The sequence below is a fragment of the Cordyceps javanica genome, chromosome 6 (genome assembly GCF_051103115.1).
Source record: "Cordyceps javanica chromosome 6, complete sequence".
Lineage (NCBI taxonomy): Eukaryota > Fungi > Ascomycota > Sordariomycetes > Hypocreales > Cordycipitaceae > Cordyceps > Cordyceps javanica.
Genome location: NC_139300.1, coordinates 1471471 through 1498498, shown reverse-complemented (window position 1 = coordinate 1498498; position 27028 = coordinate 1471471). Strand labels below are relative to the sequence as shown.

Below are 27028 nucleotides of genomic sequence, written 5' to 3'. Positions count from 1 at the left end.
TGTCCTCATCTTCCTCTTCTTCTCCTCTTCCTCCTCCTCCTCCTCTTGTCTTTCCCCCCTTCTCTCGCCTGCTGGCTATTCCATTCTTTACTTGTTCACCTTGCTTTTTCTCTCTTCTTGAATCCTTCTATTCTTTTCTTTTCTTCTCCTCCTCCTCCTCCTCCTCCTCCCCCTCCTCACGACCTGCCAGCCTCTTCTTCCATCTCAATCCGGTCTCCGATTCTCAGTTCACACAAGTCTATATTCAACATGGGGCTACCCCTCCAGCAAGAGGAAACGTCCTCCTACGGGCCTCATCACACGTCCGCCATGGCAGGTCGACGTTGTCTCGGTCGAAGTCTTCGCCTGGTCGGCGCCCTCTCGTCCTTGTTCCGCATCACCGATCGTACATTCGTTTTCGCCCTGGCCACCACCTCCATACTCGCCAGCAAGTGCCTTCACATCTACATCCACTCCCAGGTCTTGTCCCTGGGCGAATTAATACAATGGCTTCCCAGCCTCTTCATGCAGGACACCGTCATCATCCTGCTCCTTCGCTTTCTGCTCGACGGCAAAGCCTTGGGACACTTTGGCGGCGGCTGGTTCCGCTTCCTCGCCACCACCTTCTCCACCCTGACCGCCCTGCTTCAGCACTTCCTCGCCGTCTCCAACATTTCATTCTTTCTCATGATTGGCGGCGAGCCGCGCTGGCGCAATGCCGGCCTCGTCGCCGACTCCAACACCTGGGCCATCATGCTTACTGGCCTCTGGGCCTTCGTCTCCGCCAACGTCGGCCTCTTCTTTGGCAGCATGCTCTTCAAAAGCCCCATGTTCTTCCTCGCCGGTATCGCCCTCGATGTCGTCAAGGCCGCCGCTTCTCTGCTCCTCAGCAAGATTCCCATCTGCCGTCGTCCTCGCCACGACGAGTACATCCCCGTCGGCAAGGAGGAGCACTACCATGACGTCGAGTCCGAATACCCCGAACACATCATCACCAGTACCGCTCCCGCCCGACGCGACCCCAAACTGCGTATGCTCTACATCGCAACCGCCGTCTTTCTCTTTATTCAGCTTCTCACCTCGCTGCTACGACCGGCCGAGCAGGCCTTCATCTTTATCTCCTGGACCGCCATCGCCATGCCCATTGTCGACTATCTCCGTGGCTCGGACTCTCCTCTCACCAACATGATTCCCGTATACGACAAGAACATGGACCAAAAATGGAACGTTCCCTTCACTCTTGCCCAGCCCACCCACTGGGACTGGCTGCCCAAGGACGGCAACGCTCCCGCTGGCTTTGACGACTGGTACGGCGATGACAAGCAGCACTACGATCGCAACCTCGACCCCATCAGCCAGCCCAACCACGGCAATGAGCTCCTTGACTCGCTAAAGGGCAAGCTCTCGGACGTCTCCATCCGAAATGTCATGTTCATTTTCCTCGAGTCGACACGAAAGGATGTCTTCCCCCTCAAGAAGGGCGAGTATGTCTACAACAAGATGCGCGACACTTGGGACGACAAGAAGCTGTCCCAGCAGGCCGAAGAACGAGCCGCCACACTTACCCAAACTGCCCGCTACCTCACCGGCGACTACAATGACGGTTTTGACCACCAGGAGACTCCTCGACGCGGAGGCATCAACGTCAACAAGAACACACCTTCGGCCACGTATACTCTCAAGAGCTTGACGGGCGGCCTCTGTGGCGTCAATCCCCTTGTTGCCGACATGAACAAGGAATACAATCATCACATCTACCAGCCCTGCTTGCCACACGTCTTCAAGGTCCTCAACGGCCTCAGCGACGCAAGCAGCACGCAAGGCTTCGTCGACCGCCCCTTTAACAACTCCTTCATGATGTCCGTCACCGGACAGTACGACCACCAGTACGAATTGATGAAGGGTATCGGCTACCTCGAGGACGAAATGGTCGACTCCGAGTACCTGCACAGCGACAAGGCTGCTTTTGGCAACGTGACGGTCGAGGACGTCCGCTACGACGGCATGCCCGAGCCCGCCATTGAGGAATACTTTCGCGACGCCTTCCGCACGTCGCGCGAAAACGATACGCGCCTCTTTCTCACCCACCTGACGAGCTCGACGCACTTCCCCTACGGCCTCCCCGGCGACGAAGTCTACGTTCCCATGGTCCAGGACGACGCCAACAACCATCTGCAGGACATTTCCAAGCACCTCAACGCTGTCGGCTACGTCGACCGCTGGGTCGGCCATCTTCTCGACATTGTCGAAGAAGAGGGTGCCACCAACGACACCCTGATTGTGCTGGTCGGCGACCACGGCGTGCCCGTCGTCGAGATGGGCGGCGCCTCACCGTGGGGCGTTCCTAGCTCGGGCAGCTTTCACGTGCCCCTCGTCTTCTCGCACCCTCAGCTGCCAGTGATTGATGTGAACGAGCTCGTCAGCTCCATGTCGATTGTGCCCACGGTCCTCGATCTGCTCCTGGAGACGGGCGCGTTGAACATGGCGCAGCAAAAGGCGGCACGCGACCTGTTCCACAACTACGAAGCGCCGTCGTTGCTGCGCCGTCTCGAAAGCGAGGAGCGCCGCTGGATCTTTACGAGCGTCAGCCCTGGCGGCCAGACCATCTCGACCCGCAGCATGCAGAGCTCACGCTGGCGCCTGCTGGTGCCGCTGATTCAGGACGCCGAGTGGTACTTTTCGGATCTGGAGACGGACCCGCACGAGGAGAGCCAGGTGGCGTCGTTTGACTTTGTTGGCATGCTACGCACCGTCGAGAAAAAGTACGGCGTCGAGGCGGCCAAGTGGGCAGAGGAGGCGGCGTTTGCGACGAGGTGGTGGGTGGCGGATAACCACCAGAGGTGGCAATATATCTAATGTTATGAAGCGGCAAGAAAAATGAATTATTTGTACTATAAACACTCTCATTGTTTTTTGGTTCTTTCTTCCTTTCTTTTTTTTTTTTCTTCTCATCTTGTTCTTCCACTTTTTTAGGGTCTTTTTTTGGTACTTGACATGTCTTGTACAGTATGGGCGGAGACGACTATAAATGCTACATCTTTACTAATTTTAAATTTGAGCGTTCATAATGACATTTGCTAGAGAACGATCGATATTGAACTGTACTCTGTAGCGGAGATTGATGGCACCAGTCCAAAGCAGGGAACGCCGACGGGTATGATGAAGAATAAGTGATGAAGATACTCATGATGCATGATGCATGGATGAACTGTGGAAGGTGAAACTCATGATGTATGTATATCTACATGTATGTATATTTAAGAGAAACCCTAAAACTGGTATCAATAAAATGATTCATTATCTCATTGTCAAGACCTCTTGTATTTAGTATCTATGTAGAATGTGTTACATCTTCTTCTTTTAGGGTAGGGATTTCTTTTTCCACTGTCACCTTCCGATACCCGCTCTTGCCGCTGTAGGACGTTGCGTGTGCTCGCAACCGTCCTGCCATACAACATCGTGTCCGTTTTTTTGCTTCTTTTCTTTTCTGTTCTGTTCTGTTCTTTTCTTTTTGCACGGCCAACGACCAAGGAGTTGGTATATTCTTTTCATTTCTTTGCTCTGCTAAAGGAAACTCCTGCACTTCATCCGGCGCATGTGTGCGCGCCGAGAGGGGCGGCGTTTGTTTAACCGTGGGCAGGAAAGACGTAACCTTGGACTGGTGGCATATCAACTACACACACACGCGCGCGCGCGCACACACACCGGCTCTATATTGAACTACCACAACACAATGTCGCAAAATCGTTCATTCGATTTCATTTCTTTGGCATCTATCGCGTTGCATTGCCCAACGCAACCGTTCCACTCACTGCCAACGAGGCCCGCTGGGGAACTCCACCAACAACGAGGTCACAACATGCTCTCTCAGAACTACGCAAAGCTTCGCTCGCAAGGATGCAGCCCCAGCAGTCGCGTCAGGGAAAAAGGGGGAATATAAGTCTCGGCAGAAGCTGTTTCCGGGCACCGTGTTATGAGAAAGTTGTTGGTCGGCGCTCGTGGGGATGGATTCGTTGCAAGCACTCGAGGCCTGCCACATCCGGAACACATGACTAGTTGAGAGACTTGGCGATGATGGTGTACCTTGGACTATCTGATCCCAATGCGTCGGGCTCGGATAGCTGCTTGGCAGGAACCGTCATCCTTTTCTGAGCAGGGAGAAGGGGGGGAGCGGGTTTGGATTGGTGTTGGTGTTGGGATGGCCGCTGTGCCAAATCCGAGGGCACACACATACGTGGGTAAGGTCAGGTATGCATGGACTCTACCGCGGCAATAATTGCCAAGCTCCAAGTCAGCTCTCTCATTTATCCGTGTCATGGTGAGGGCGTGAGCATTCAGGAGCTGACCCTGGCCGATTTCTGGCTGGACTGCGAAAAAGGGCTTCTCGACGACTCATGCACACCTCCCTCGCGTCGCCGGAATGAGCCAAACTATCAGATATTGGAAAAAAAAAGAATACGAAAATTCCAACTTGATTCATCATGGCACCACGTTATCTGGTCTGGAAATGAACATTTACGTACTCGTGGTACAAACTATGGCCTTGAATTGCTGACTATATATAGAGGTGGTGGTGGTTGGTCAATAGAACTTTCCCTCGTCGTCATTCAGAGCAGCGGAGAACCAGCTCTACTTGAAATCTTTATTCACTCTTTTTTTTTCTTAGTTTTAACCCGAATTCACTCTTTCATTCTTCTTTTTCTTCTTCTTTCTCCTGTTGGAAAATTCTGCCCATCATGGCTCCCAGGGCTCTAAGTCTCGCGCTGCTCTCCACGCAAGCAAAGGCGCATCCGCACGGTTGCACCCCGGTCGCCCACGTTGCTCCCACCGCGACCGTCGTCCAGCAGCCCATTCATCTGATCGGCTTCTTTTCCACCAATGGCCCCGTCACGCTCGCCCCCAACCTGATTGCCACCGTCACCGGCGCGCCAGGTGTTGTAGATACCGTCTTGTCCATTGTCGGCCCGAGCAACGTGACCAATACCATGTAAGCCGATGATGGATCACTTATACACACACTCACACACACACAAAGAGAGAGAGGGAGAGAGAGAGAGAGGATGTGTATGCTAATCAAACATCTTCTACTTATCAGTACGATTTCTCCTACCGGCCAGCCGGCCAGCCAGGAAGGTTCCTCGCAGCTCGCGGGCGGCCTGTCTGGCAGTCATGGTGGAGCTTCGGGACCGACTGGCAACAAACCCGCGGCCGCTGACGCCAGACTTCTTGCGGGTGATGACGGGACCTTTGTCGCCTACGCCGGAAGCTATCCCGATGGTGGACATGCTGCCGCCGACGCAGAAGGCCCGGCGGGCGGCCGACGACCGGAAGGCGCTTACCCCGGCGCCTACCACGGCGCATATTCTCGGCCCGACGCAAACTCTCCCGGTGGTGGACATGCTGTCGCCGGCGCAGAAGGCCCGGCCGACGGTCGACGACCGTACGGTGCCTACCCCGGCGCATATTCTCGGCCCGACGCAAGCTCTCCCGGCCATGGACATGCTGCTGCCGACACAAAAGGCCCGGCCGGCGACCGACGACCGTACGGCGCCTACCCCGGCGCATATTCCCGTCCTGACGCAAGCTCTCCCGGCGGTGGACATGCTGCCGCCGGCGCAGAAGGCCCGGCCGACGGCCGACGACCGTACGGCACCTACCCCGGCGCATATTCTCGTCCCGACGCAAGCTCTCCCGGCGTTGGACATGCTGCCGCCGGCGCAGAAGGCCCGGCCGGCGACCGACGACCCCACGGCGCCCACGGTGGCGCATATTCTCGTCCTGACGCAAGCTCTCCCAGTGGTGGACATGCTGCGGCCGGCGACCGACAACCGTACGGCGCCCATGATGGCGCATATTCTCGTCCTGACGCAAGCTCTCCCGGTAGTGGACATGCTGCGGCCGGTGCAGAAGGCCCGGGTGGACATGCTGCATCCGCCACCGGTACTGACAGCTCTGCGGACGGTGTACGCGTCCCCGTCACCGGTACTGCAAACTACACGAATGGTGGGAGCGTCTCAACTACCAAAACTGGACACGCTACTGGTACTGCGAGTGCCTCTGTCGTCGCGGGCGCTGCAAGCACTTTGAGCAATGATGCCGGAAGCACCCCAACAGCCAGCGCCGGAAGCTCCTCGGCGGCCAGCGCTGGAAGCATCTCTGTTGGCGGTGGTACCAAAGGTAACTCCACGGCTAGCACCGGAGGCGCCTCCACAGCCAGCACTGGGAGCATTGCCGGTGCCGGAAGCACCTCTACCAGCAGCATTGGAAGCACCTTGACTACTGACACCGGAAGCGCCCCCGTCAACGGTACTGGAAGCACCCCCACTGGAAGCACCTCCGCTGCCAGCACCGGAAGCGCCCTAACTACTGATAATGGAAGTACTTCAGTCAACGGTACCGGAAGCGTTCTCGTAGCTAGCACCGCAAACTCCTCGACGGCTAGCACTGGAAGCATCTCCGTCAGTGGTACTGGAAGTGCCTTCGCAGCTAGCACCGGAAGCATCTCTGCAGCCAGCCCTGGGAGCTCATTTGGTACTGGAAGCAAAACCGATAGCGGCGCCGCAAGTACCTCGGCGACTGATCTCGGAAGCGCCTTGACCACTGGCACTGGGAGCACCTCCGTCAATGGTACTGGTAGCACCTTGGCTACCAGTTCTGGAAGCGTCCCTGGTGCTGCAAGCACCTCCACAGCCAGCATCGGAAGTACAGCCAGTGTTGAAAGCACCTCTGTCGCTGGAGCCAACTCTATCAATGAAACAAGCTCTGTCGCTGGTAGTGCAAACACCGACGCAGCCAGCAGCACTGAAAGCTCGTCTGGTACTAAAAGCACCTCTGCCACTGCAGCCGCTGCTGTTGACAAAAACCCCTCTGTCGCTGGTACTGTAAGCACCTCTAAAGTCAGCATTGGAAGCATCTCTAGTACTCCAACTGCCGCTGTCAGCGAAAACCCATCTGTCAACGAAAGCCCCTCTGTCAACGAGAACCCCTCTGTCACCAGTACTATAAGCACCTCAAAAGTCAGCATCGGAAGCGTCTCTAGTACTGCAACTGCCGCTGTTAACGAAAATACCTCTAGTCCTGGTGACATCGACGTCAACATCGACATCCCTTTTGCAAGTGCCGGTATTCACGCAAGCAACCCTCTTGGAATTGTTAATACCAAACCTGTTGAAAATGGCATTAACAACCTTCTTGGAAATAGTAATGTCAAACCTGGTGGAAATATCGGTATCGACCTCAACACCCCTTTTGCAAATGTCGGTGTTGATATTAACAAGCCTCTTGGAACTGATAATGCCAAACCTGTTGAAAATGGCAATACCAACAGTACCAAACCTGTTGGAGATGGCAATACCAACAGTACCAAACCTGTTGGAGATGGCAATACCAAACCTGTTGAAAATGGCGATACCAACAGTGCCAAACCTGTTGGAAATGGCAATACCAAACCTGTTGAAAATGGCGATACCAACAGTACCAAACCTGTTGAAAATGGCAATACCAAACCTGTTGAAAATGGCGATACCAACAGTACCAAACCTGTTGAAAATGGCAATACCAAACCTGTTGAAAATGGCAATACCAAACCTGTTGGAAATGGTAATACCAAACCTGTTGGAGATATCGGTATCGACGTCAACATCCCTTTTGCAAATGCCGGTATTCACGCAAGCAACCCTCTTGGAATCGGTAATACCAAACCTGTTGGAAATGATAATGCCAAACCTGTTGGAGATATCGGTATCGACGTCAACATCCCTTTTGCAAATGCCGGTATTCACGCAAGCAACCCTCTTGGAATTGGTAATACCAACCCTCTTGGAATTGGTAATACCAACCCTCTTGGAATTGGTAATACCAACCCTCTTGGAATTGGTAATACCAACCCTCTTGGAATTGGTAATACCAAACCTGTTGAAAATGGCAATACCAAACCTGTTGGAGATGGTAATGCCAAACCTGTTGGAAATATCGGTATCGGCCTCAACACCCCTGTTGGAAGTGCCGGTACTAACGCTGTTGCCGGAACCGCTGGAATCGGCGCCGCTGTTAATGCTAACACGCCTGTTGCTGGAGTCGAAGCCGCCGCCGCTGTGAACGAAAACAACCCTGTTAGCGGAATCGGCGCCGCTGTTGATGTTGACACGCCTGTTGCTGGAGCCGGAGTCGCCGCCGCTGTGAGCGAAAATAAACCTGTTGGCGGAATCGGCGCCGCTGTTGATGTTGACACGCCTGTTGCTGGAGCCGGAATCGGCGCCGCTGTTAATGTTGACACGCCTGCTGAAAGTGACGATATCAACGCAAACAAACCTGTTACAGTCGAGGAAAGCACCTCTGTTGACGAAAATACCTCTGGTACTGGGCGTCGGCGTGCCTTGCATTGGTGACGGTGACTGCTCCGCTGACAGCAAGTGCGACGACGTATCTGAGACTTGCAAGATCCCTACCGTCTAGATGAAAGCGTCCGCATCTCGGACGAGCAACAGCTCGTCTGCTTTTTAAAGGACCCAGAAAATCTAATCATTTTTTTTTCAATCTTGAATCATGGTGCTTGAAGGAGAAATGATGCTGGGAATATGCTCAAAAGGCGTCTCTTGTAATATATGGAAGAAGGCATTTTGAATCAAACTCTTACCCCCAGTAGCTTTGTCCCCTCGCCTAAAGACGGGGTTTTGGAAATGCAAATGCAATGTTGACTATGCGACTGCATGCATCGTGCTTCGTTAGCTGCTGAAACTTGCAAACAATAAATAATAATAACCATAAATATGACAAGGACCAGAAACCACGAAACGTAGTCAAGAATACACACAACAGGCGCGGCATCGCAACTCGTGTGGCGCGTGTAGCGCCAACAACGTTGGCGATTCCTCGCGGTGATTGAAACTAGGCACTGAATGCTTGGCTCTTTGGTTGATACTTTTTTTTTTTTGACCTTGGAATCCGAATGACTCAAGCGTTTCTTGGCAACGCATGTTGCAAACCTTGCTTTTTTTTTCATGATGCCATTCGCCGGATGCATACCGCCAGGGATAGATATCCCATGTACGGGTGAGAAGCGCGTCTTTTCAGCGCGGCCGGTTTTTTCTGGCGCACGCATCTCCTCGATTCGTTTCATGGCACACCATCGCCGTGGCAGCTCAGCTGGTGGGTTCCAGCGTCATCCCCCCCCCGTCCACGACTGTTGCGCGTAATAAGCCAAAAACGGATGCTTACCGCGTTACTGCGCGCGCGATGAAAAAAGGTGGATACCGCACCAGTTGACGAGGAGGTCCTTGGCAATATATACGGAGTACTTCGTATACTCAGTACTGATAGCTCCAGCTAAAACCACTCAACTCCCTGCCGCCCCTTGCACCCTGTTGTGGCGTTTTCCTTCTAGAATGTGGTGGTGGGGAAAACCGGGTGGTTTATTAGCCTTTGCCCGAACATTGGGTCCCCAGACTAATATATTGACAAGACGGTTCCTGATCCGGGGAAACAGGGACGAGGGGGGAAAAGGCTGATGCGACCGTCATGCGACGCCGGAGAGTCGGACGCTGCGCCGCACGACACGACTCGAGTCAGAGGAGAGACGGGGGGGGGGGGGGGGGGGGGGGGGAAAGAGATAGACTGCCAGAAACAACTAGAAAAACACAGCCTTGTCCTCTTTCTTTCTTTTGTTTTTGGCAGTTTGCCCAATGACTATGCGGTATTTATGCATCGGGAAAAGGAGAGAACAGCGTCAAGATCTTTGGCCTTGACGACAATTGCAGACTTGGAGGGGAGGGGGGGTTGAAATATTACTGGGTAAGAAAGTCGAGGAGCTGTATTACTTTACTCAAAAGAGAAGGAAAAAAAAGAAGAAAAAAAAGAAAAAAAATAGCGCTCGTGCCGTTTTGGAACAATAGTCAGCCCATGTAAGTCGAGGAGGAGGCTTGCGTGGGAGAGAGCACCAAAGCACAAAGCACAAAGCACAAAGCGAGCTGAAACAGGTCTTGGCCTGGCATGGACGTGTGCCTTTCTTTTTTCTTTTTCGTTTCTTTTTTTCGGCCCTTGTTTAAACCTTTTTGGTTTGGTAGTCGAGGGGGTTTAGCGCCTCTAATTGGACTCTTGGACTCTTTTTTTTTTTTTTTTGCCCGTCCTTCTTTTTTATTCTTTTTAATGATTTAGTTGCGAACAACCAACGGCAAGGTCGGCATGACGTCTACACCTCGGTTCCCCCCCCGTGGGGAGTGTGGGTGTGAGAGGCCAACCGAGTTTCGCTCAATTCGTCGATGCAGACGACATTGCTGTTTTCTCTCTCTCTCTCCCTTTTTTTTTCTCTTCATCTTTTCCGTCATTCTCTAACCCGGGAAAGAAAACGACAAAAAAGAAAGAAAGAAAGAAAGAAAGAAAGAAAAGGCAGAGCTTAGCTGTCACTGCTTCTTTTCCCCACACGATTATGCCGTCGGCGTCAAGCCACCCTCTCACGAGAGCCCGAGAATAAGCTTCGAGCCTGATTCGCCTCCCCTCCTCCTCCCGCCCGGGTCATCGTCATCGGTTTCCTTTCCTTTGTTTCCTTTTTTCCTCCATCTCACCATTGTCTTTTTTTTTTTTCAATTCTTCCCTCTTGACGCAATACCATCTTGTCATTTCACGCAGGACATGAATTGACCTCTTTTCCCGAGTTTGTCCTCATTCTCATCCTCATACTCTCTCTCACTCTCTCTCTCACTCTCACCTCCCCCCCCCCCCCCCGCTCTTCCTCCCTCCTCGCCTTCACATCAATACTCCCCGGAAACCATGTACGCCCACGTAGCTAGCCTCACCCAGACGCCGCTCCACGTCCTCGGCCTCATCCTGCGGGAGCTCGACACGCTGCACTCGCTCGGCTCGGCCATCCTCGCCCACCCGGTCCTGCACGCCGCCTTTGCCGAGGACCCCGCGCGCATCACGCGCGACATCCTCGACGCCCAGATGAGCCCGGCCACGGCCCGCCTGGCCTACGCCGCCCACGCCGCGCGCCGCGTCGATCGCACCTCGACGGCCGCCGTCAAGAAGTTTGCCGACGAGTGGCTCGTCCCGCTCGACGACGACAAGGATTCCGGGGGCGCCGCCGGAGGAGGACAAGAAGGAGGGGAAGAAGAAGAACAAGGAGCAGGAGAAGAAGCCGGAGGAGCCGGAGGAGCCGGAGGAGCAGGACAAGGACAAGGAGCAGGAAAAGAAGGAGCCGGAGCCGGAGCCGAAGCCGGAGGAAGCGAGGGCGGCCCGCTCGGCGTCTGGCCCTGGGGCCTGTCGCTGCCCGACGTCGTCTCCATGAGCAAGGCCCACGGCGTCGTCGAGGAGCTGACGGCCATGCTCATCGACTCGACGCTGCCCCGCTGCGAGGGCCTCTTTGGCGCGCGCCGCGCCGACTACGCAAAGGCCACCCCCGCCGAGGTCGCCCGCATCCACCGCATGCTCTACGGCTACGACATCTACTGCGGCCTCCTCTTCCGCGACGCCGACGACTGCCGGCCCGACCTCAGCTGGCGCACCGAGCTCAACTTTCAGCTCAGCGCCGCCCTCTACCGCGACAACGTGGTCAAGGCCAACAACCAGCTCGCGTGCATCCACGACTTTTTGGAGAAGATTGTGCTGCAAGGTGAGTTGTCTCTCTTTGCTCTGCTCCCGTAACCTAACAAGGGGGTTGGAGACCCGGGCGTGCAAAAGATGATTGTCTCAACTAACATGCCCCGGCTTTGATCTGCAGCGTTCAAACAGGTCGCCATGTATGATGTCACATGGGGCGCACACGAGGTTGACTACTTAACAACAGGCAGTGCCAATGAGCATGTGCAAGCATATGTATGTTTTGATTTTTTTTTTCATTTTTTTTTTGTTTTCTTCTGCAGGTTTGCACCCCCTTTTTAAAAGAGAGGAAAAGAACAAAAGGGAAAAGAACAAAAGGGAAAAGAAGAAAGAAAAAAGAAAAAGAAAACGTCTCCTGACTAACATTCGTAAACAGCTATCACTCGGATTAGACTACATATACAAGCTGGCGCAAGCCAACTCACTCCTCGGCGGCCCCGGCCCCGGCCCCGGCTCCGGCGCCATCACCACCGCCGCTTCCAGCCGCCCGGACGAGCAGCTGCAGCACTTTCGGCGGCTGCGGCAGATGCTGCTCACGCACCGGTACTCGTCGACGAGCGCGCTGCCGCCCCGGACGGCGTACATGCTGGCGAGCGAGCTCAACGCGCACAGCCGCGCGCACCTGGCCAAGACGGGCGCCGCCGAGCGCGAGCGCGCCTGCCACCTGTGGGACGAGCCGGCCGCCGCAGCCTCGGCCGCCGACGCGGAGCTGCGCGGCCTCGTCGTCGAGCGCTGGGCCGCCGAGGCCGCCGCCCGCGACAGGGAGGTGGACGAGACGCACCGCCCGGCCATGAAGCGCTCCTGGGCCCGCCGCGGGGACATGTACGCCAGAGGGTACAGGGGGTTTTACATGGAGCATCTCTAAAGGCCCTTTCCTCTGGCCTCGGTGGCTGGAATGGTAAATAAAAGAGAAGGGAAGAGAAGAAGAAGAAGAAGAAGAAGAAGAAGAAGAAGAAGAGACAAATGCTAAACGATAATTACATACATGGGAAGCATGGGGGAGGGCAATCTTGTTGCATTGGGTTTTTTTTTCATGATTATATAGAATATTCGGGTCATTTATGGGGAGTTTTCATTTTATTTTTCCATTATGTTAGCGTTTTCGGTTCAAGTTCAATAGACGACAAAATTACGATGAATTCAACAGGAGAGCGTGCCAAAAAAAATACAAAGTTTGATGTAACATGTAGTATATTCAGTCATTTATATGTATTTTTTCTGTTTCTGTTTCTCTTTCCTTCATTGTTCGTTGGGCATGTCGTGTTCAATGCCCAACAAAAAATACATTAATTCATTCGACAAAAAGGCAATTTCCTTCTTTTTCTTTTTCTTTTTTTCATTGTTTCTTTATTTCTTCTTCTTCACTTGCGAGTGGATGCCGCTACGGCAGGCACCTCCTCCTCTAGAGGCAGAATGTTGGGCAGGGGACCGACGGGCGTGATGGACAGCGGGTTGATCTGGGTGTGGCTGCGCGTGTAGTGCCACTTGATGTGCTCAAACTGCGTCGTGTCCTTGAAGGCGGGCAGGTTCCAGTAGAGGTTGCGCATCCACGCGTGAATGGCCGGGTAGCCGGAGCGAATGTCTCGAATGTTGCACTTGAAGTGCTGCACGTAGACGGGGTCGAACCGGGCGAGGGTGACGTAGCTGGAGCCCTTGCGTGTTAGCGTCATCATTGAGAGAGAGAAGGAAGGGGATGCGTGCCCCCCGAGGGGACGGAGAGATTGGTGATTGGTGTCATCTTACAGTCGAATGTCGACTTCGGTCAGCGTCTGGCCAAAGTAGTACGGTCCTTGCTTTTGCTCCCGGAGGTGCTTCTCGACGCGGTCGAGCGCCTCAAAGAGGGCGACGACGTTGCGCTCGTACGCCTGCGCCGTGGTGGCGAAGCCCGACTTGTAGACGCCGTTGTTGATGAGGTCGTACTGCCACTTGTGCGCCTCTTCAATGTCGTTGCGGAGGGCCTCGGGGTAGATGTCGATGCCACGATGCTCCTCGTCGAGCAAATCGTCAAACTGTGTTTTTTAAAATATTTTTTTTGTCATTGGTCAGTCTTCTTTTCCTTTCATCACTCTTTTTTGTTCTCCCTTTCCTGACGTGACAGAATGAGAAGGAGAGAGGGGAGACGCAAGAGAAACACTCACCTCGGAGCCAAAAATGCGCAAAATCTCGCTACTCTCATTATTGACAATCTGCTTCGTCTTCTTGTCGTACAGGACCGGCACCGTGAAGCGGCCCGAAAAGTCGGCGTCCGACTCGTAGTACACCTCGCGCAGGTGGGTAAAGGCTTCGTGGCCGGCAATGGGGTCCGGGATCACGTTGTCGCCGGGCTCCTTTTCGTCCTTGGTGACGAAGCGCCAGCCCTTGTCGCCGAGGTGCCAGTGGACGACGGAAAAGGTGATGAACTTGTCGAGGCCCTTGAGTTTGCGGGCGATGAGGGTACGATGTGCCTGGAAGGGAAACGAACGGGTGTGTCAGCCGCGGCAAAGTTGTTATCCCGGGGGGGGGGGGGGGGGGGGGGCAATTACCCATGGACAGGCATAGGACACAAAGAGGTGGTAGCGGTCCTTTTCGGGAGGATATTTGGCGCCGGCCTCGCGGGAGATGTGGTCGCGGAACGAGCTGACCTGGCGCTTGAACTCGCCCGACTTGTCGCTGCGGCCGACCCAGTCGGTGATTTTGGCGGGAGTGGACTGAATGCGTTAGCTTTCCGGACGGGTTTCAAGAGAGAGAGAGAGAGAGAGAGAGAGAGAGAGAGATTCGAAAGAAGGAGAGAAAAAAAAGCCTAGTTGAAAAAAAGCTCACCATTTTGACTGCTTGTGTGGAAAAGTGTGCTGTGTAGGCGAGAGCTGGCGATGGAGGGGTAGCTGGGAGACGTGGCGATGACCCCGCGTTGGAGTGACGGAACCGTGTAGAGCTGGGAGCTGCCGCTGTGCCGCTGCCGCCGGACGAGATGAGGGGAAGCTTGTTGATGATGGAGCAGGGTGGACTTTGACGTGTACGAGCTGGACGGAGGAGCTGCGCAATGTTCATTGGCAACTTTTTGGTGATGTTATGAACTGCACAGAGTAGGGTGTTGAGAGACGGAAGCTGCGTTACATGTATATATATGTATGTATATGTATGTATGTATTTCTATCAGAGAGTTTCTTGGCGTGATTTGTATAGAGAGACCTTTACAAAAAGTCTAATCCCAGGTCAGTGATTAGCGGCAGCTGACGATATCCTGACCTAATCAGAGCACAAGCTTGGTGGTAAGTTTGGTAAGTTTGGTAAGTTTGAGTAAAGAGCCGCTAAACTACTCGTGGCCCCCCCTAGTGACTCTGAATGGCTGACAAAGAAGCGTGTGTGCTGGCCTAATTTTTTTTTTTTTTCACAAAGAAAAAGAAGAAAGGAAGAAGAAAGGAAAAAAAATCCATTTATTCTAGGCACGCAGGCCGGATAGAGACGGGGGCTTCCGCCATGAATCGCTAATCGGCCTGATTTCGCCCGCGCTGATTAATGGCTTGCCAAAGCGGGCGCGGGTCCGGGGTGTACCTTATTATCCATGTTGTGTAATCTGTAGCTACTCCGTACTAACCCAGGGCTCGCAGACTGATGGTGTGGGCCAGTTGACTGTTACAATGAAAAAAGAAGAAAAGTGAAAAGAAAAGAATACGAGGGAGAGAAAGAAAGAAAGGCAGAAGGGGGGCGAAAGCGACCTGCACGGGTTTGGGACTGTCCAGACGACGCCGACGACGTTTGCCTGTTGTCGGCTTCAAGATGGAGTTTTAGATCCAAATCTACATCGAGGACAAGGCACAGAAAAAGTCACACAGGGTAAACTAGTGTAATCAAGACGTCCAAGCTACAGCTTAATTTCGTATCACAGCAGCCACAAGCACATCATGAAGAGACGCGTTTCATTCACTCTATGTCCCAGCTTTTACGAATCTAAAATCTCAGCCTTATTCCAACGACACCTTGACATAAGGCACGTCAACGTCCTCTTCATTCTCGTCCTCCACAAGCGCTTCTACAATCAGCTCCTTCATGTGGGCTGGCACGGGCTTCTTGGTCACCTGCTCGATTGCCTGGCTAATCTTGAGCGGGAGGCGCGCCTTGGCACTCGGCATCCACGCGCCAAACAGGAAACTGACGCTGTGGCTGAGCGAGAGTACCGTCAGGCCCTTGGCCTTGAAGAAATCGACAAGTTCCTGGATGGTAATGTCCTTGACCTCGTAGCGGTCCCAGATCTTGTCCAGCACCACCTTACCGTCGGGGCCCGTGTACTCAACCTTGGGGCTTGCGATGGGCTCCGAGAAGCCAAAGAACGGCAGCGCCAGGTTGATGAAGCCGTTCTTGAACTGCTCAATGTCGTCCTTGCCGTCAATCACCTTGTACAGCTCGAGAACGACAAGACCAGTCACAAGAGCAGTCGTGGTAGCAATGGCAGGGATAATTTTGCCAGCGATAAACTTGGTCTTGTGTCGGTCCGCAGGTTCGATCTTGTAGTTCTCGGCACGCAGGTTGCTGCACGCAGTGATGAAATCAATGTGGTGGTTCGAGTCGTCATCCTTTTCAAAGTCAACCGGCTGCAGCTTGAAGCCTGCTAGGCTGCTGGGAGATGGCAGGGAAGCCGTCAGGCTCTGCAGCTCATCCTCGTCTGTAGGAATGTCCTTGTTCGGGTCGGGCTCCTTGTCGTCAGCCTGGATCTTGACCCTAGAGTCGGGGCTAAAATCGGGAACAATGACGTTCTCGAGCTCGCGCAGGTAAATTGACTTGTCGTTGCCCGGGGATTTGATGTTGTAGTTGAAGGCGTGGAGGTTGGCGGCGGCAACAATGAAACCGAAGTGGGTAGGGTTGTTGGCATCAAACTTGAGCGCGTCAGGTGCGCGCTTGGCTCCGGACCAAAATGGCATGCCAGATGACGTAGTAGAGTCCTTGGGGAAGTTGTATAGTAGCTGTTGGATCTTGTTGGCGAATTCTACCTCAAACAGGTTTCTGGCCCAGGCAATGCAGTCCTCGAAAGTTCTGGGACGGTCCGCCGTTAGATAGTCTCGGATGTTCTCAAGCGTCTCCTTCTGATTACCGCCCTGCTGAAGCGTAGTGGTCAAGAAGTCGGGCTGGGTCAAGTACAGATTGACAGTCTGAGGGGCGTTGACAAAGCAGCGCTCAAACATGTGTTCCTTGGCCCAGGCGATCGTGTGCTCAATACGGTTGGGGAAGCTGCGAATCGTACACATGGGGAATTCCTTTTCCGGGGGGTCTTGGGAAGAGGAATAAGATTCGGTCATGTTCGGCAAGATTACTTGAGTGTTGCCCTTTGTGCCCAGAGTACCGCTTTCGAGCAGAGGCTTGCGGTAAAAGATGCAGCGTCTGTCGACGTAGGTTCTGGCTTCCACGTTGTCCAGGGCATTGGTGACGCCGTCGAGGCCGTTCCAAAAGTCGGCGTTGAAGACGTCTTCAGTCTCGGCACCGACACGGTCACGGAAGGTCGTAATGTGGCCTTCTAGGTCGGGGTTCATACGTTGGACAGCTTTGGCCGCGCAGTCGCTCTTCATGTGGCCAACATCAGCAGCTCTGAAAAGGAACTGACGGTTCAGGTTACTCTTTTCAATCGAGTCATTGTCGGTCACAAAGATCTTGCCCTTCGGCCCAGACCCGAGTCCCATCATGGCCCAGTTCTTGAGCATCTCACAACCGATGGCGCCAGCGCCAACGAGAAACTGCCTCAGGTTTGCAATCTTGTCCTGGTACTCTTTACCAAAGACGGCAATCTGGCCATCGTACCGGCTACCGATAGGCTTGCACGATTCAACAGTACGCTTGATAGAAGTGGGAAGAGACTCTAGAGAATCAAAGTACATCCACTGCTTGATCGGGTGGAACTTGCCGGAGACGGCCTTGAGAATTTCTTGGGCAGCAACGCCACCAAAAAAGGCGGCCATGGGGCAGAGGTCACCCAATGCCTGGTAGCTCAGTTCCTTGAGAAGCTTCTCGTCCACTTCGACCTCAAGTTTCTCTTCTTCGGCGAACTTCTTGGCCGCACCAATAACCACAGCGGCATCCTCGTCGTCCATCGGGTTGGGAAGGCGGCCCTTGGCGACCTGGAAGGCATGCAGCGCCTGAAACCCAAGATGCAGCTGCTGAGGGCGGTCAAACTTGGCGTAGTCGGAGATTAGGAACTCGGGCTCCTTGACAGAGTCGGTATAGCTCTTAAAGTCAAGAATCTTGGGCATCTTGACCTGCTGATAGATGCCGCCACGCTTGTATTGGCCCAAGCTAGAGACGTCACCAATAGAAAATGTATAGGGTCCGGTGACCGTCACTTTTCTGGGGTCACAGTTATTGAGGGCTTCCAGTCCCTCAACCTCAGAAAAGGTAACATAGTCGCCATCCTCGAGGCCATGTCGCGTCTCATCCAGAATGGAAACGAGACCCTCCTCGTCAATGCCTTCGATGATACCATGGGTGGGGGTCTCGCCGGTGGGGTCGACAACTGTGAAGTTCTTTCCGAAATCGCAAAAAAGAGATCCAAAGAGACCGTAAGTGTCCGCGATGACAACATAGATGCCCTTCGAGTGGCAATAGTCGGAGATGAGCTTTTGTGACAGGATCGGGACGCCGGTGAGAACAACGACCTGGTATTTATCGAGTTGGGACAGGTTTTCGTCGAGACTAACGGTATTAGAATGCAGCTGGCATCTGTCTGGTGGTAGTAGCTTACCTAGGCGACTCGTGGACGCTAACTGGGGTGTAGGCGTTGAGCTCAGCTACTCTGGGAGCTGTGACCTGATCTCTGGGCTTGCCAACATCGGCGGGGGTGAGGAAAAACTGAGAGGAGAGGTCGGGAAGGGCGACAGGGGCGGGATCGTAGACAGTCAAGCTCTTGACACCAGCAAGAGCGACGTTCTTGGCAATCTCAACACCGAGGCCCTTGAGACCCACGACTAGGATGTTGGAAGCACCCATGCGCTTCATGGCCTCGTGGCCAAGAACATAGAGTTGACGACTGTAGAGGGATTCATCGATCTCGGACTGGCCAGAAGCCGCGCCGTCGACTTGCATCTTGGAGGCAGATTCGGTGATGCCCTATGTGTACGGTCAGACATTGCCACCTTGGCTTGTGGCGACGGGCGGTACGGTGACAGGTCGAATCGCCGTGCTGTGGCGGGACAAAGGCCACTTACCGACATGGTTCTTTTGATATCTGGTTGAGCTGCTCCGTCGGAGAGCTTTCGCTTGCCCAGTGTGCCTGAGCCCGGCAGCTGGGAAGAAATCTTGAATGTTGGTGAGCTAGCACCCGGGTCGAGCTCTACCCCGCCAAAGGATACTGCGTGAAACTGGAAGGTTGGTGCTGAAGAGACTGCCTGATGACGGACAATGGAGAGTTCAGCGAACACTCGAAGCTTAGTATGGAGTGTATGGGCGTAAAATGACGTTGTTCAGAGGAGATGTGTTGTCAGTCCAAACATCTGCGGCCAGTGTTTGAAGCTGCATTGACTTGATGACTGGAGCCATGCATGCTTAGCTAACATGGTGACGGCCGCCGGATGAGGGGCAGTGCCAGGCAACCGACTGGTGGGGCGGCAACGCTGGTGTATAGAAGGACATGGAATGATGATTACACTATAGACAAAACGGATCAAAACAGTTTACGGGGGGAGAAACGGCAGTATTTTACGGTTAGCGAGGCATCCAGGGTTTAACTATTTTCCCATTCGTATCTATAAAGCTAGACATAAAAACGCGTTTTTATATGGAGGCTTGGTGGCGCATCTTGGGCGCTGCTCCGTTTCCGGCAGGGACAAAAAGCAAAGGGCGCATCTCAAATGGTCTATTTGACTTGCTTAAGCTCAACATCGCTGCAGTGGGAGGTTTGTCAGTAGTTGATTCGTCAAGCAGCTGCAGTGCGACTCACAAAATCAGGTCGGCGTTGGCGGGGATGTGGCCAGGGAAGCCGCTACAGAAGCAGGTACGTTAGTATCGCATAGAAAAGGATCTCTGCGGGAGTGAGGCATCAAGCATAAAGCTTTGCTTACCGAGCACCGTAGCCAAAGTCGCTAAGTGTCGAATTAGTATCAGGACGTAGATTGATTACACGACGACAGCAAAACATACCTGCTGATGTCAAGGGTGGCCTTCTCGCCAACCTGCATCTGGACGACACCCTCATCCCAGCCTGAAGCTTCGTGTTAGCGTTTAGCACGTAGCTGATTGACAGCTTGGTATTCACCTCGGATGACCTGTCCAACGCCAATCTTGACTTCAAAATCCCCGCGGCCGACAGAGGAGTCAAATCTAGGGGCGGAATCTGGTTAGAAGAGCCATGTGCGGGGTTTTGCGAAAGCTCGTACTTGTTGCCCTTGTTCTGGTCCTTGGTGGTGTCCTTCAACCAGCCGGTGTACTCAATGACAACAGTCTGGCCATTCTTGGGCTGGGGGCCGTCGCCGTTCTTGATGGTAGTCTTGGTCACACCCATATTGATAGAATTTTGGTTTGACGTTTGACGAGAATTGACAGAATATCGGGAATGCAAGAGAAGAGCCCGGCGCAAGAAGCAGCGGCGATGGGAGGGTTTTAAAGAGAGGCTTCTGAGATGGCGGGACAGGATAGCGGGGCAGAGGGGGGTACCAGAGTACCTGAGACCGCACCAAAACCTGCCGCCAAAAGTACGTACCTGGTACGTGCCCAATGTACCGCCGAGAAGGGTGGAGCCCCTGTCGTCATTAAGCCTATGAGGCTATGAAGAGCGGGCGCCCGGCGGGGAGCAGGACGCGGTACAAGAGGCTACAAGGAATATACGCGCAGTGGGAAATCTCGCAGCGCAAGAGCTGCCATCCATTCATGCGAAAGAGCACAAGGAAAAGCAGGGGCGTGTGGGAGGACATGTAGAGGGCGGCGTGATTGGATCTCGGGCGGTGCTCCTTGGTTATTTTGTGGTTCCACTGCCAAAAATATAATGGCGCGATGCCCTGCCAACTCGTGGATGCTCTGCAGCGCGGCTGGCTGCAGCGTCCCCATTTCGTGCAGTAGACCAAAGTATCCTGACCAGCGGTGTCAGGTACTCAAGTACCTCTCATGTACCTTGTTTGTACCGGGCCATGATTTGCAACGCAGGAAACGGTGGCTCGGACGGACAATTGAAAATACGATGAGACAGAGCTGAGCTGGACGGTTGGAGGGGTAGTGGTAGTTTGCTTATGCCAGTTTGCTTCTGGCATGCTGCATTTCGTCGCGTGCCCAACCATGATCGAGAACCCGTCAGTCTTGCCGCCACCACTACCCTGCACCAGTCGCTGGAGATGCAGCGACCGCCTTTTTGAGCCATGACAAGCTGAGGCAATTATTTCTTACGGGCGTGATGTGTCTGAATCAGGTGTGTTGTTCTCTCAGCGCACAAAAGTTTCACTGTGAATCGTGGGGTATAGAATATCGCGCAGCCTTGCATAGATGCGCTCCGCAACACATAAGCGGGACTTCGGTCCGAGCGAGGTAGATCAAAGCTATTGACGTTGTCCAAAATGAGATGGAATAGGTGCGAGTGTAGACTGGTCAATGGATATACCAGAGCACCCATCAGCGGTTAATAATAATTATGCTGCTGATGTTAGCAACAGGCGAGCGTAATAGGGTATCTATACTACACCGGGACCTGTCTACCAATTACTTGTCAAGTTAAATCATCGAATATCAGATGATTATGTTCAAAAGTAAACGACAAATATCGGGATATAGACGGAAGCAAAGCAATGATAATAATTAGTAATACTTATTAGGAAAAAAAAAAGGAACACTACTACCGCCATCACTACTGTTAATAACATTTATAAAAAAGACAGAATGATACTCGACACTCAACAGAAAACGATGTAGAGAGAGCGCACATCGAAAAGACACGTAAATGGAGTGCGAAAATATTACCAAGAACAAAGAAACAATTGCGACCTGAGGGCATCGTGAATTGAACGGTCACATGGATGACTTGCTGTCCATTCACAGTAACTCAATGCCAACCAGCTGTCCGCTCTTGCCAGCTACCATGAAGCTCACATTCGCAGCCCAGCAAACGGCGGCAGTCAACGGCCATCCACATTGCCGCTCCTCAAATCTTCATCGGTGTCTGCTTCCACGGCATTTATGAAATTATCGTCAGCCTACGAGTCTTACTATTTTGCAATCACCTTGAACAAGCCGGAGCTCTTGTATTTTTCTAAGCGCCATCGTTTTTACGCCGCTGCCGTTGCATATCGAAATGACATCCACGCCGACCGAAATGACGGAGATGCGTGAAAGCATCAAAACTCGACTAAGAAACACCCACGGCCTCTCTTTTTTTGACAGAAAGCCCATGACTGGCAGCTATACGCGCGATAACGACATCATCGACGCCCTGCACTTGGAAGCACCGTCCGGCCCGGTGGCAGCTGAGAATAGCCTGGCGCATCTCATGCTCGCAAGCAACCGCTTGTGGAGCATGCTTGTCACAGAAGGACCGGACAAATTCTGGAAAAATGTTGCGCAAGAAAAGGGAGGCAAGCTGCCGCCGAGCATAACGAGAGACCTTGTTCTCGCATTCGTCCGAGCCAGAGATCGGTACCTTCGCTGCTTCCCGCGCAAAAGACCCCATGATGTCATTAACATGCTAGTAGCATACACGCAACATTTACTTGAAAAGTTTCAGGCGTTGGGAAAAGGAGAGATTTTGGGCTCGCCTGTCGACTGGTGCCTCCCAGTGCTAGAGATACGGGCGTTGGAGTCGCAGACCCGTCAAGGGCCGGCCAAACAACTCTCGCCAAACAAATTCGAACTGTCAACATCTGCAATTAACCTGCTAGTGCCAGCAAGATGCCTGAGTCCTGTCGGAAAGTTCAAACCCAATCTGATGGGGTTGGCCGAGGAAATCATACACCAGCCGTCTGGGCAACAGCAGCGTCCGCCACAGTAGGACCAAGTGGACAGTGTCGATCCCGAAACTGACGTGCCGGCGACTCCTGACAAGGCAACACTGGAGAGGAAAAGAAAAGCTGGCGTCAGTCCAGACCGAGAAACACATGATGTCAGAAAAAGATGTTGCTCTACACCGACTCCCATCTCGAAAGAGGACGAGCTTTGTGGCCCATCCCCTGACAAGCCGAAGCTGAGTCAAGTACTCCAGACGCCTCCACGAAGAGTTCGCCGCAAGCCGGTTTCGCCGTTCTTGCCGCGAAGAAGATGAAATTGCCATTCATGTTGAGAATGAAAATGCGGTGTATCACCTGCTAGAAACACAAGCGAGGCACAGATCAGAGCTAAGGAGATTGGAAGGAAAGAGATTGAGGGACCATTCCTGGATTGAAGTTGAGCGCGTAAGAGGAATGCCAACACATACATGAATAGCAAAGAAATTGAGACTTTCCAGAATAGGCTAGAAATCAAGCATAATGTAAGCGGCATAATGGGCTAGGCTAATCATTGGGCCTGTTCGTTGACGCCTGTATGTGTGTAAGACTTTGCGTTATTCAGCTATTACTGATGACGAACGGGCAATTTGTGGATAGAAATGCGAGCCGTTGAATTTCTTTGGGCTAACAAAGTAATTGCTTCTTCTTCTCATGATATTCTTCTTCCCTCTTTCCTTCCAAAAATAAAAGTAAAATAACAGTCAGTAAGGGAAATTGGCCAATCTGAGTTGCAGAGCCATGTTTGGTCGGACAAGGCGAGCAACAGACGCAAGTTGATTATGCTAGATAAATACAGTGCTCATAAATAGGTATCATGTTAGGAACTAGAAGTCATGCAGCCTTTGATAAGCTGGCCGGCCGTCAAGGAAAGAACCAGAAAATCACAACACACACAAAAGAAAAAAATTGTGGACAGCAAAAAGGATTAGTGAAGGGCATGCTTCGCCTTGTCCTTGATGGTGCCCGGCTGCTCGAGGGCCTCCCAGGCCCTCTCGCGCTTGCTCTTGGCGGCGTCCCAGTTCTCCTGGCGGTCGTCGAGCTCGCTCTCGGCGGAGCTGATGCTGCTCATGCTGCGGTTGAGGACGCCGCGCATGACCTTGCCCTCCTTCTTCTTGGCGGCGTGCTGGGCGTCCTTCATGTCCTGCAGGGTGTCGTCCTCCCAGTGCATGGCGACGACGCCGAGGCCGGGCAGGTTGCGCTCGAAGAAGGCCTTGAGGTCCGGCAGGGCCGACTTGTCCGGGCGGTAGGTGCCCGAGTCGTTGTCGATGACGAGCTGGTAGTACGAGGGGTCGCGCGGGGGCGCCTCGCCGGGGGGCCCGCCGGGGAGGTCCTCCTCGGGGTGCGTGCGGAGGGCCTGCGGGTCGGCGTCGTCCGAGGCCGTCGGGCGCTCGAGGCGGCGGATGAAGAACTCGCCCGAGTAGGCAATGTACGTCTCGACGTCTGAGTGCATCGTGTGCTTGCTGAGGAGGTCGATGCCAAACTCCTTGCCCGTCTCGGTGAAGCGGAAGAGCGAGTCGAGCGTGAGGACGTAGGTGTAGACGCGGCCGCCCTCGTCGTAGCGCGCCATCTTGAGGAACTGCCGCGTCGCCGCCTCGGAACAGCCCTCAAACTCGCCGTACGCGGTGCTGCTGTCAAAGTTGTAGATGCGGTTGTGCTGCTTGTGCAGCGCCTTGTTGAGGATCTTGCCGCGGATACCGGTGGACATGAACATGGACCCTATGATGGGCCGGAACGCGACGAAGCGGTGGTACATGTTGGGCGGGATGGGACCGACGAGCTGCATCTCGTTCGCGCGGAACCTGTGGCCGTTTAGCATAGGCGCTGATGAATTGATATGCGCCGGGCGCAGCAAACTGGGCTACTCACTCATAACGCTGATTCTTGTTTGCGTGCTTGTTCGCGCCCGAGCTCTCGCCATTTGTCTGTTGTGGCTGATGTTGATTTTGTTGTGGCTGTTGTTGGCTTTTTTGAGACGACTCGCCGTCTTGCTCATCTTTGTCGCTATCAACCTTTGTGCCCGCCAGTCTCCCAATCATGGGACTAAAGTGCTGCACCCAACTCGCGGGACCGATGGTGTACATTTGGCCGTGCGGTGGATCCGAAGGGCCGAGAAGCTCGATGCTGATCTTGACGAGCGGCGTCATGTGCGACTTGGCGTGGAACACGTCGGTGACGGCTTTCAGGACGTAGGCGCGCTTGCTCATGACGCGCTTCTTGCCCTCGAAGGTGCGGCCAGGCGGCGGTATGCCCTCCCACTCGGCAAAGAGGTGCGGGATCCGGATGGTGACGTTGCCGAGGCGGTCATTCTTGTCGGGCGAGTCCTCGTCGTAGAGGCGGCACTTGAGCGTGAAGCCCGTGGGAGGAACGTTGGCGACGGTCCACGGCTCGTCCCATACCGGCTCGAGGGTGCGGCGCACCGTGCGTGTGCGGTGAGTGAGGTCTGGGTCTTCCTTGTGCCGCTTCAGGCCGTCGACCTTGAGCGTGGCGTGCAGGAAGGGATCCGAGGAGGCGGTGTTGAGGTCGCCGGGCGCCAAGTTGGAGGCCGAGTGAAATGTGAAGCGAACGGTGTACCCCTGTGGCGCGTCGGGAAGCTTGGTCAGGTCGTAGCCGCCGCGCGGCCGTCTCTCCGACTTGGCCGGCTTGCTGTCTTCCTTGGAGGTGCCGCTCGGCTGGCTGTCTTGCCGCTTGGAAGCCGATCCGTTAACCTGCGCGGAGCCATTCGTCTGGACGTCCTTCTTGCCATTCCTGCCATTGACGGCGAGAGTCGCGAGTGGCGGCGTTTGTGTCTGTGTTTGCTCCGTCATGGTGCTAGCAGCGAAGCTCCTGTGGTTTTGGTGGAGGTTCTCGAGCCAAGCCACAACGGTCGAGAAAGCTTGGCAAGATGCTAAAGAACGTGATAGTCTAGGTAGTTAATGGCGGGGGGAAAGGGGAGGAGAAGGTCTTTGAAGTTATCCGGATTTAATTCAGCTTAAGAGGCCGATCTTTGGAAAAAGAAAACCAAACGTGTAGAGCTTCAAGGAGAACGAAGAAAAAAAAAATAAATTGCACGGGGCTCTATCAGGAAATGACGACAGAGGCGTGACGATGCTGTGCAGTAGTTAGTAGGTAAGGGGACAGCTTCAGAGCGTCGATCGCAAGCTAACCCTGGAATGGGCTTTGGGGCCGTTTTGGGGCCACACTCGAATTGACGGACCAGTTGACCAGGTCGCCAAGTCGCGTAGTAGTGGGTTGACAGTGGCTGGGCCGTCACTGGTCACTGGTCACTGGCCGTGCTGGCGTCGTTTCAGCGCTGATTATAGTGGATGAACACTGCGGGCACCTATTTTTCTTAGCGGCGGCCAATGGCCTGTAACCACCCTGTAACAGATTGATGGCATTGGTACTGACAGCACTGGGTAGGCGGCTGGGGTGCTTGTGGCGGGGCTCTGAGGGGGGCTTCGCGGGGCTTTTCGCGCTGACTAAAGCTGTGGCGCGTCCAAAATCAAGGCACTCAGTGGCGCACTGCCGCGTACCAGCTCCTCCTTGCAGCCTAGCGTTGCTGGCCTCTTTCGTCATCACTTGTCTGTTGCTCGTGTCGAGCTTATTGCGTTCCTTTTATTTTCATGGTTTTATATTGAGTCCACTGCTTCAGCAACGAATCAAATTCTACTTCCCCCGGACCACGTCGATGGTTGTGCTGCACGTGGCTGCGTATCCGGCCCCAACATCCATGCCGCCTCGCCAGGCCCGCCGAGGTTCGCCGACGAATCTTTGGAAAAAAACGAGCCTACCGAGCCGTCTGATCCGTCGCTGATCAGGTTCATACCAAGTTTTTTCTTCAAGGGTCTTGTTATCGCAGAAAGTATGTTCGGACACTATCCATGGGCGCTTGTCCGCCAGCGTACACACGAATGCGGGCTGGGATGACTATGGTGTGACAACTCTACAGTCCGATCATAAGTGGAAAAGGGTAAAAAAAAAGAAACAGAGCGAAAAAAAAAAGAGACAAGACAAACTCATGAGCAGAAACAAGGCCAACGGAAAAGACAGGCGTCTATCTTGTCATCTGCGGCCTATTACTCACTGCCTGCCCCCTACGTACCGGTGCTGACGTCGTGTCGTGCCATGCCTCACCTCGCAGAGCTTGATCAATTCCTTCATGAAGCACTGATGACGACCAGATGCCGTACATACATGGCAGCCCCGGTTCTCGGCCTTGGGCAGGTGATTCGTTCGGCCCCAATGTAGACCATTCTTGGCCATGAGCCACACTGCCACACCCTCGCCCTTCTGCGCCTTTGACACTTCAACACGCATTCCTCCGCATGATTGTGGCTTGCTGAGCCGGACGACCTAATTCCCCGACGGTATCCACCCCCAGATTGTAAGCTCCGGATTGTCTACGGTGCCGGGTTATGCCCGTTGCGCGTGTCGAATCTCGGGCTTCACCACACCCGGCTCCTCTCAACCAGAACTTCATTTAATTCAAACAATTCGCACCTCTTGACAGTCTTAAAGATTTCATCTCGATACAACTTCTCGTTTGATCTGCATTCTAT

The 27028-nt window shown here is 53.8% G+C and overlaps 8 protein-coding genes across 8 annotated transcripts; 4 read left to right on the top strand and 4 right to left on the bottom strand.

Moving 5' to 3' along the window:
- Window positions 1-249: 249 nt before the first annotated feature.
- V2A60_008901 (uncharacterized protein) lies at window positions 250-2835 on the top strand (the record flags this gene model as incomplete). Its single annotated transcript, XM_083260171.1, has 1 exon — window positions 250-2835. The coding sequence occupies one exon, from the start codon at window positions 250-252 to the stop codon at window positions 2833-2835; it is 2586 nt and encodes an 861-aa protein (XP_083116297.1).
- Window positions 2836-4715: 1880 nt separating this feature from the next.
- Window positions 4716-8366, top strand: V2A60_008900 (uncharacterized protein; the record flags this gene model as incomplete). The annotated part of the gene is made up of 2 exons (XM_083260170.1): window positions 4716-4966; window positions 5075-8366. The coding sequence occupies 2 exons, from the start codon at window positions 4716-4718 to the stop codon at window positions 8364-8366; spliced, it is 3543 nt and encodes a 1180-aa protein (XP_083116296.1).
- Window positions 8367-10743: 2377 nt separating this feature from the next.
- Window positions 10744-12436, top strand: V2A60_008899 (uncharacterized protein; the record flags this gene model as incomplete). Its single annotated transcript, XM_083260169.1, has 3 exons — window positions 10744-11584; window positions 11693-11787; window positions 11948-12436. 3 exons carry the CDS (start codon window positions 10744-10746, stop codon window positions 12434-12436), a joined length of 1425 nt encoding a protein of 474 aa, XP_083116295.1.
- Window positions 12437-12932: 496 nt separating this feature from the next.
- Window positions 12933-14598, bottom strand: V2A60_008898 (glutathione S-transferase; the record flags this gene model as incomplete). Its single annotated transcript, XM_083260168.1, has 5 exons — window positions 12933-13215; window positions 13315-13580; window positions 13710-14015; window positions 14094-14258; window positions 14371-14598. The coding sequence occupies 5 exons, from the start codon at window positions 14596-14598 to the stop codon at window positions 12933-12935; spliced, it is 1248 nt and encodes a 415-aa protein (XP_083116294.1).
- A 914-nt stretch (window positions 14599-15512) lies between these two features.
- On the bottom strand, window positions 15513-18743 carry V2A60_008897 (E1 ubiquitin-activating protein UBA1; the record flags this gene model as incomplete). Its single annotated transcript, XM_083260167.1, has 3 exons — window positions 15513-18225; window positions 18275-18639; window positions 18738-18743. The coding sequence occupies 3 exons, from the start codon at window positions 18741-18743 to the stop codon at window positions 15513-15515; spliced, it is 3084 nt and encodes a 1027-aa protein (XP_083116293.1).
- A 641-nt stretch (window positions 18744-19384) lies between these two features.
- On the bottom strand, window positions 19385-20029 carry V2A60_008896 (FKBP-type peptidyl-prolyl cis-trans isomerase; the record flags this gene model as incomplete). Its single annotated transcript, XM_083260166.1, has 6 exons — window positions 19385-19412; window positions 19469-19510; window positions 19590-19610; window positions 19669-19729; window positions 19784-19848; window positions 19905-20029. The coding sequence occupies 6 exons, from the start codon at window positions 20027-20029 to the stop codon at window positions 19385-19387; spliced, it is 342 nt and encodes a 113-aa protein (XP_083116292.1).
- Window positions 20030-21802: 1773 nt separating this feature from the next.
- On the top strand, window positions 21803-22495 carry V2A60_008895 (uncharacterized protein; the record flags this gene model as incomplete). The annotated part of the gene is made up of 1 exon (XM_083260165.1): window positions 21803-22495. The coding sequence occupies one exon, from the start codon at window positions 21803-21805 to the stop codon at window positions 22493-22495; it is 693 nt and encodes a 230-aa protein (XP_083116291.1).
- A 920-nt stretch (window positions 22496-23415) lies between these two features.
- Window positions 23416-25294, bottom strand: V2A60_008894 (uncharacterized protein; the record flags this gene model as incomplete). Its single annotated transcript, XM_083260164.1, has 2 exons — window positions 23416-24289; window positions 24357-25294. The coding sequence occupies 2 exons, from the start codon at window positions 25292-25294 to the stop codon at window positions 23416-23418; spliced, it is 1812 nt and encodes a 603-aa protein (XP_083116290.1).
- Between the last annotated feature and the right edge of the window lie 1734 nt (window positions 25295-27028).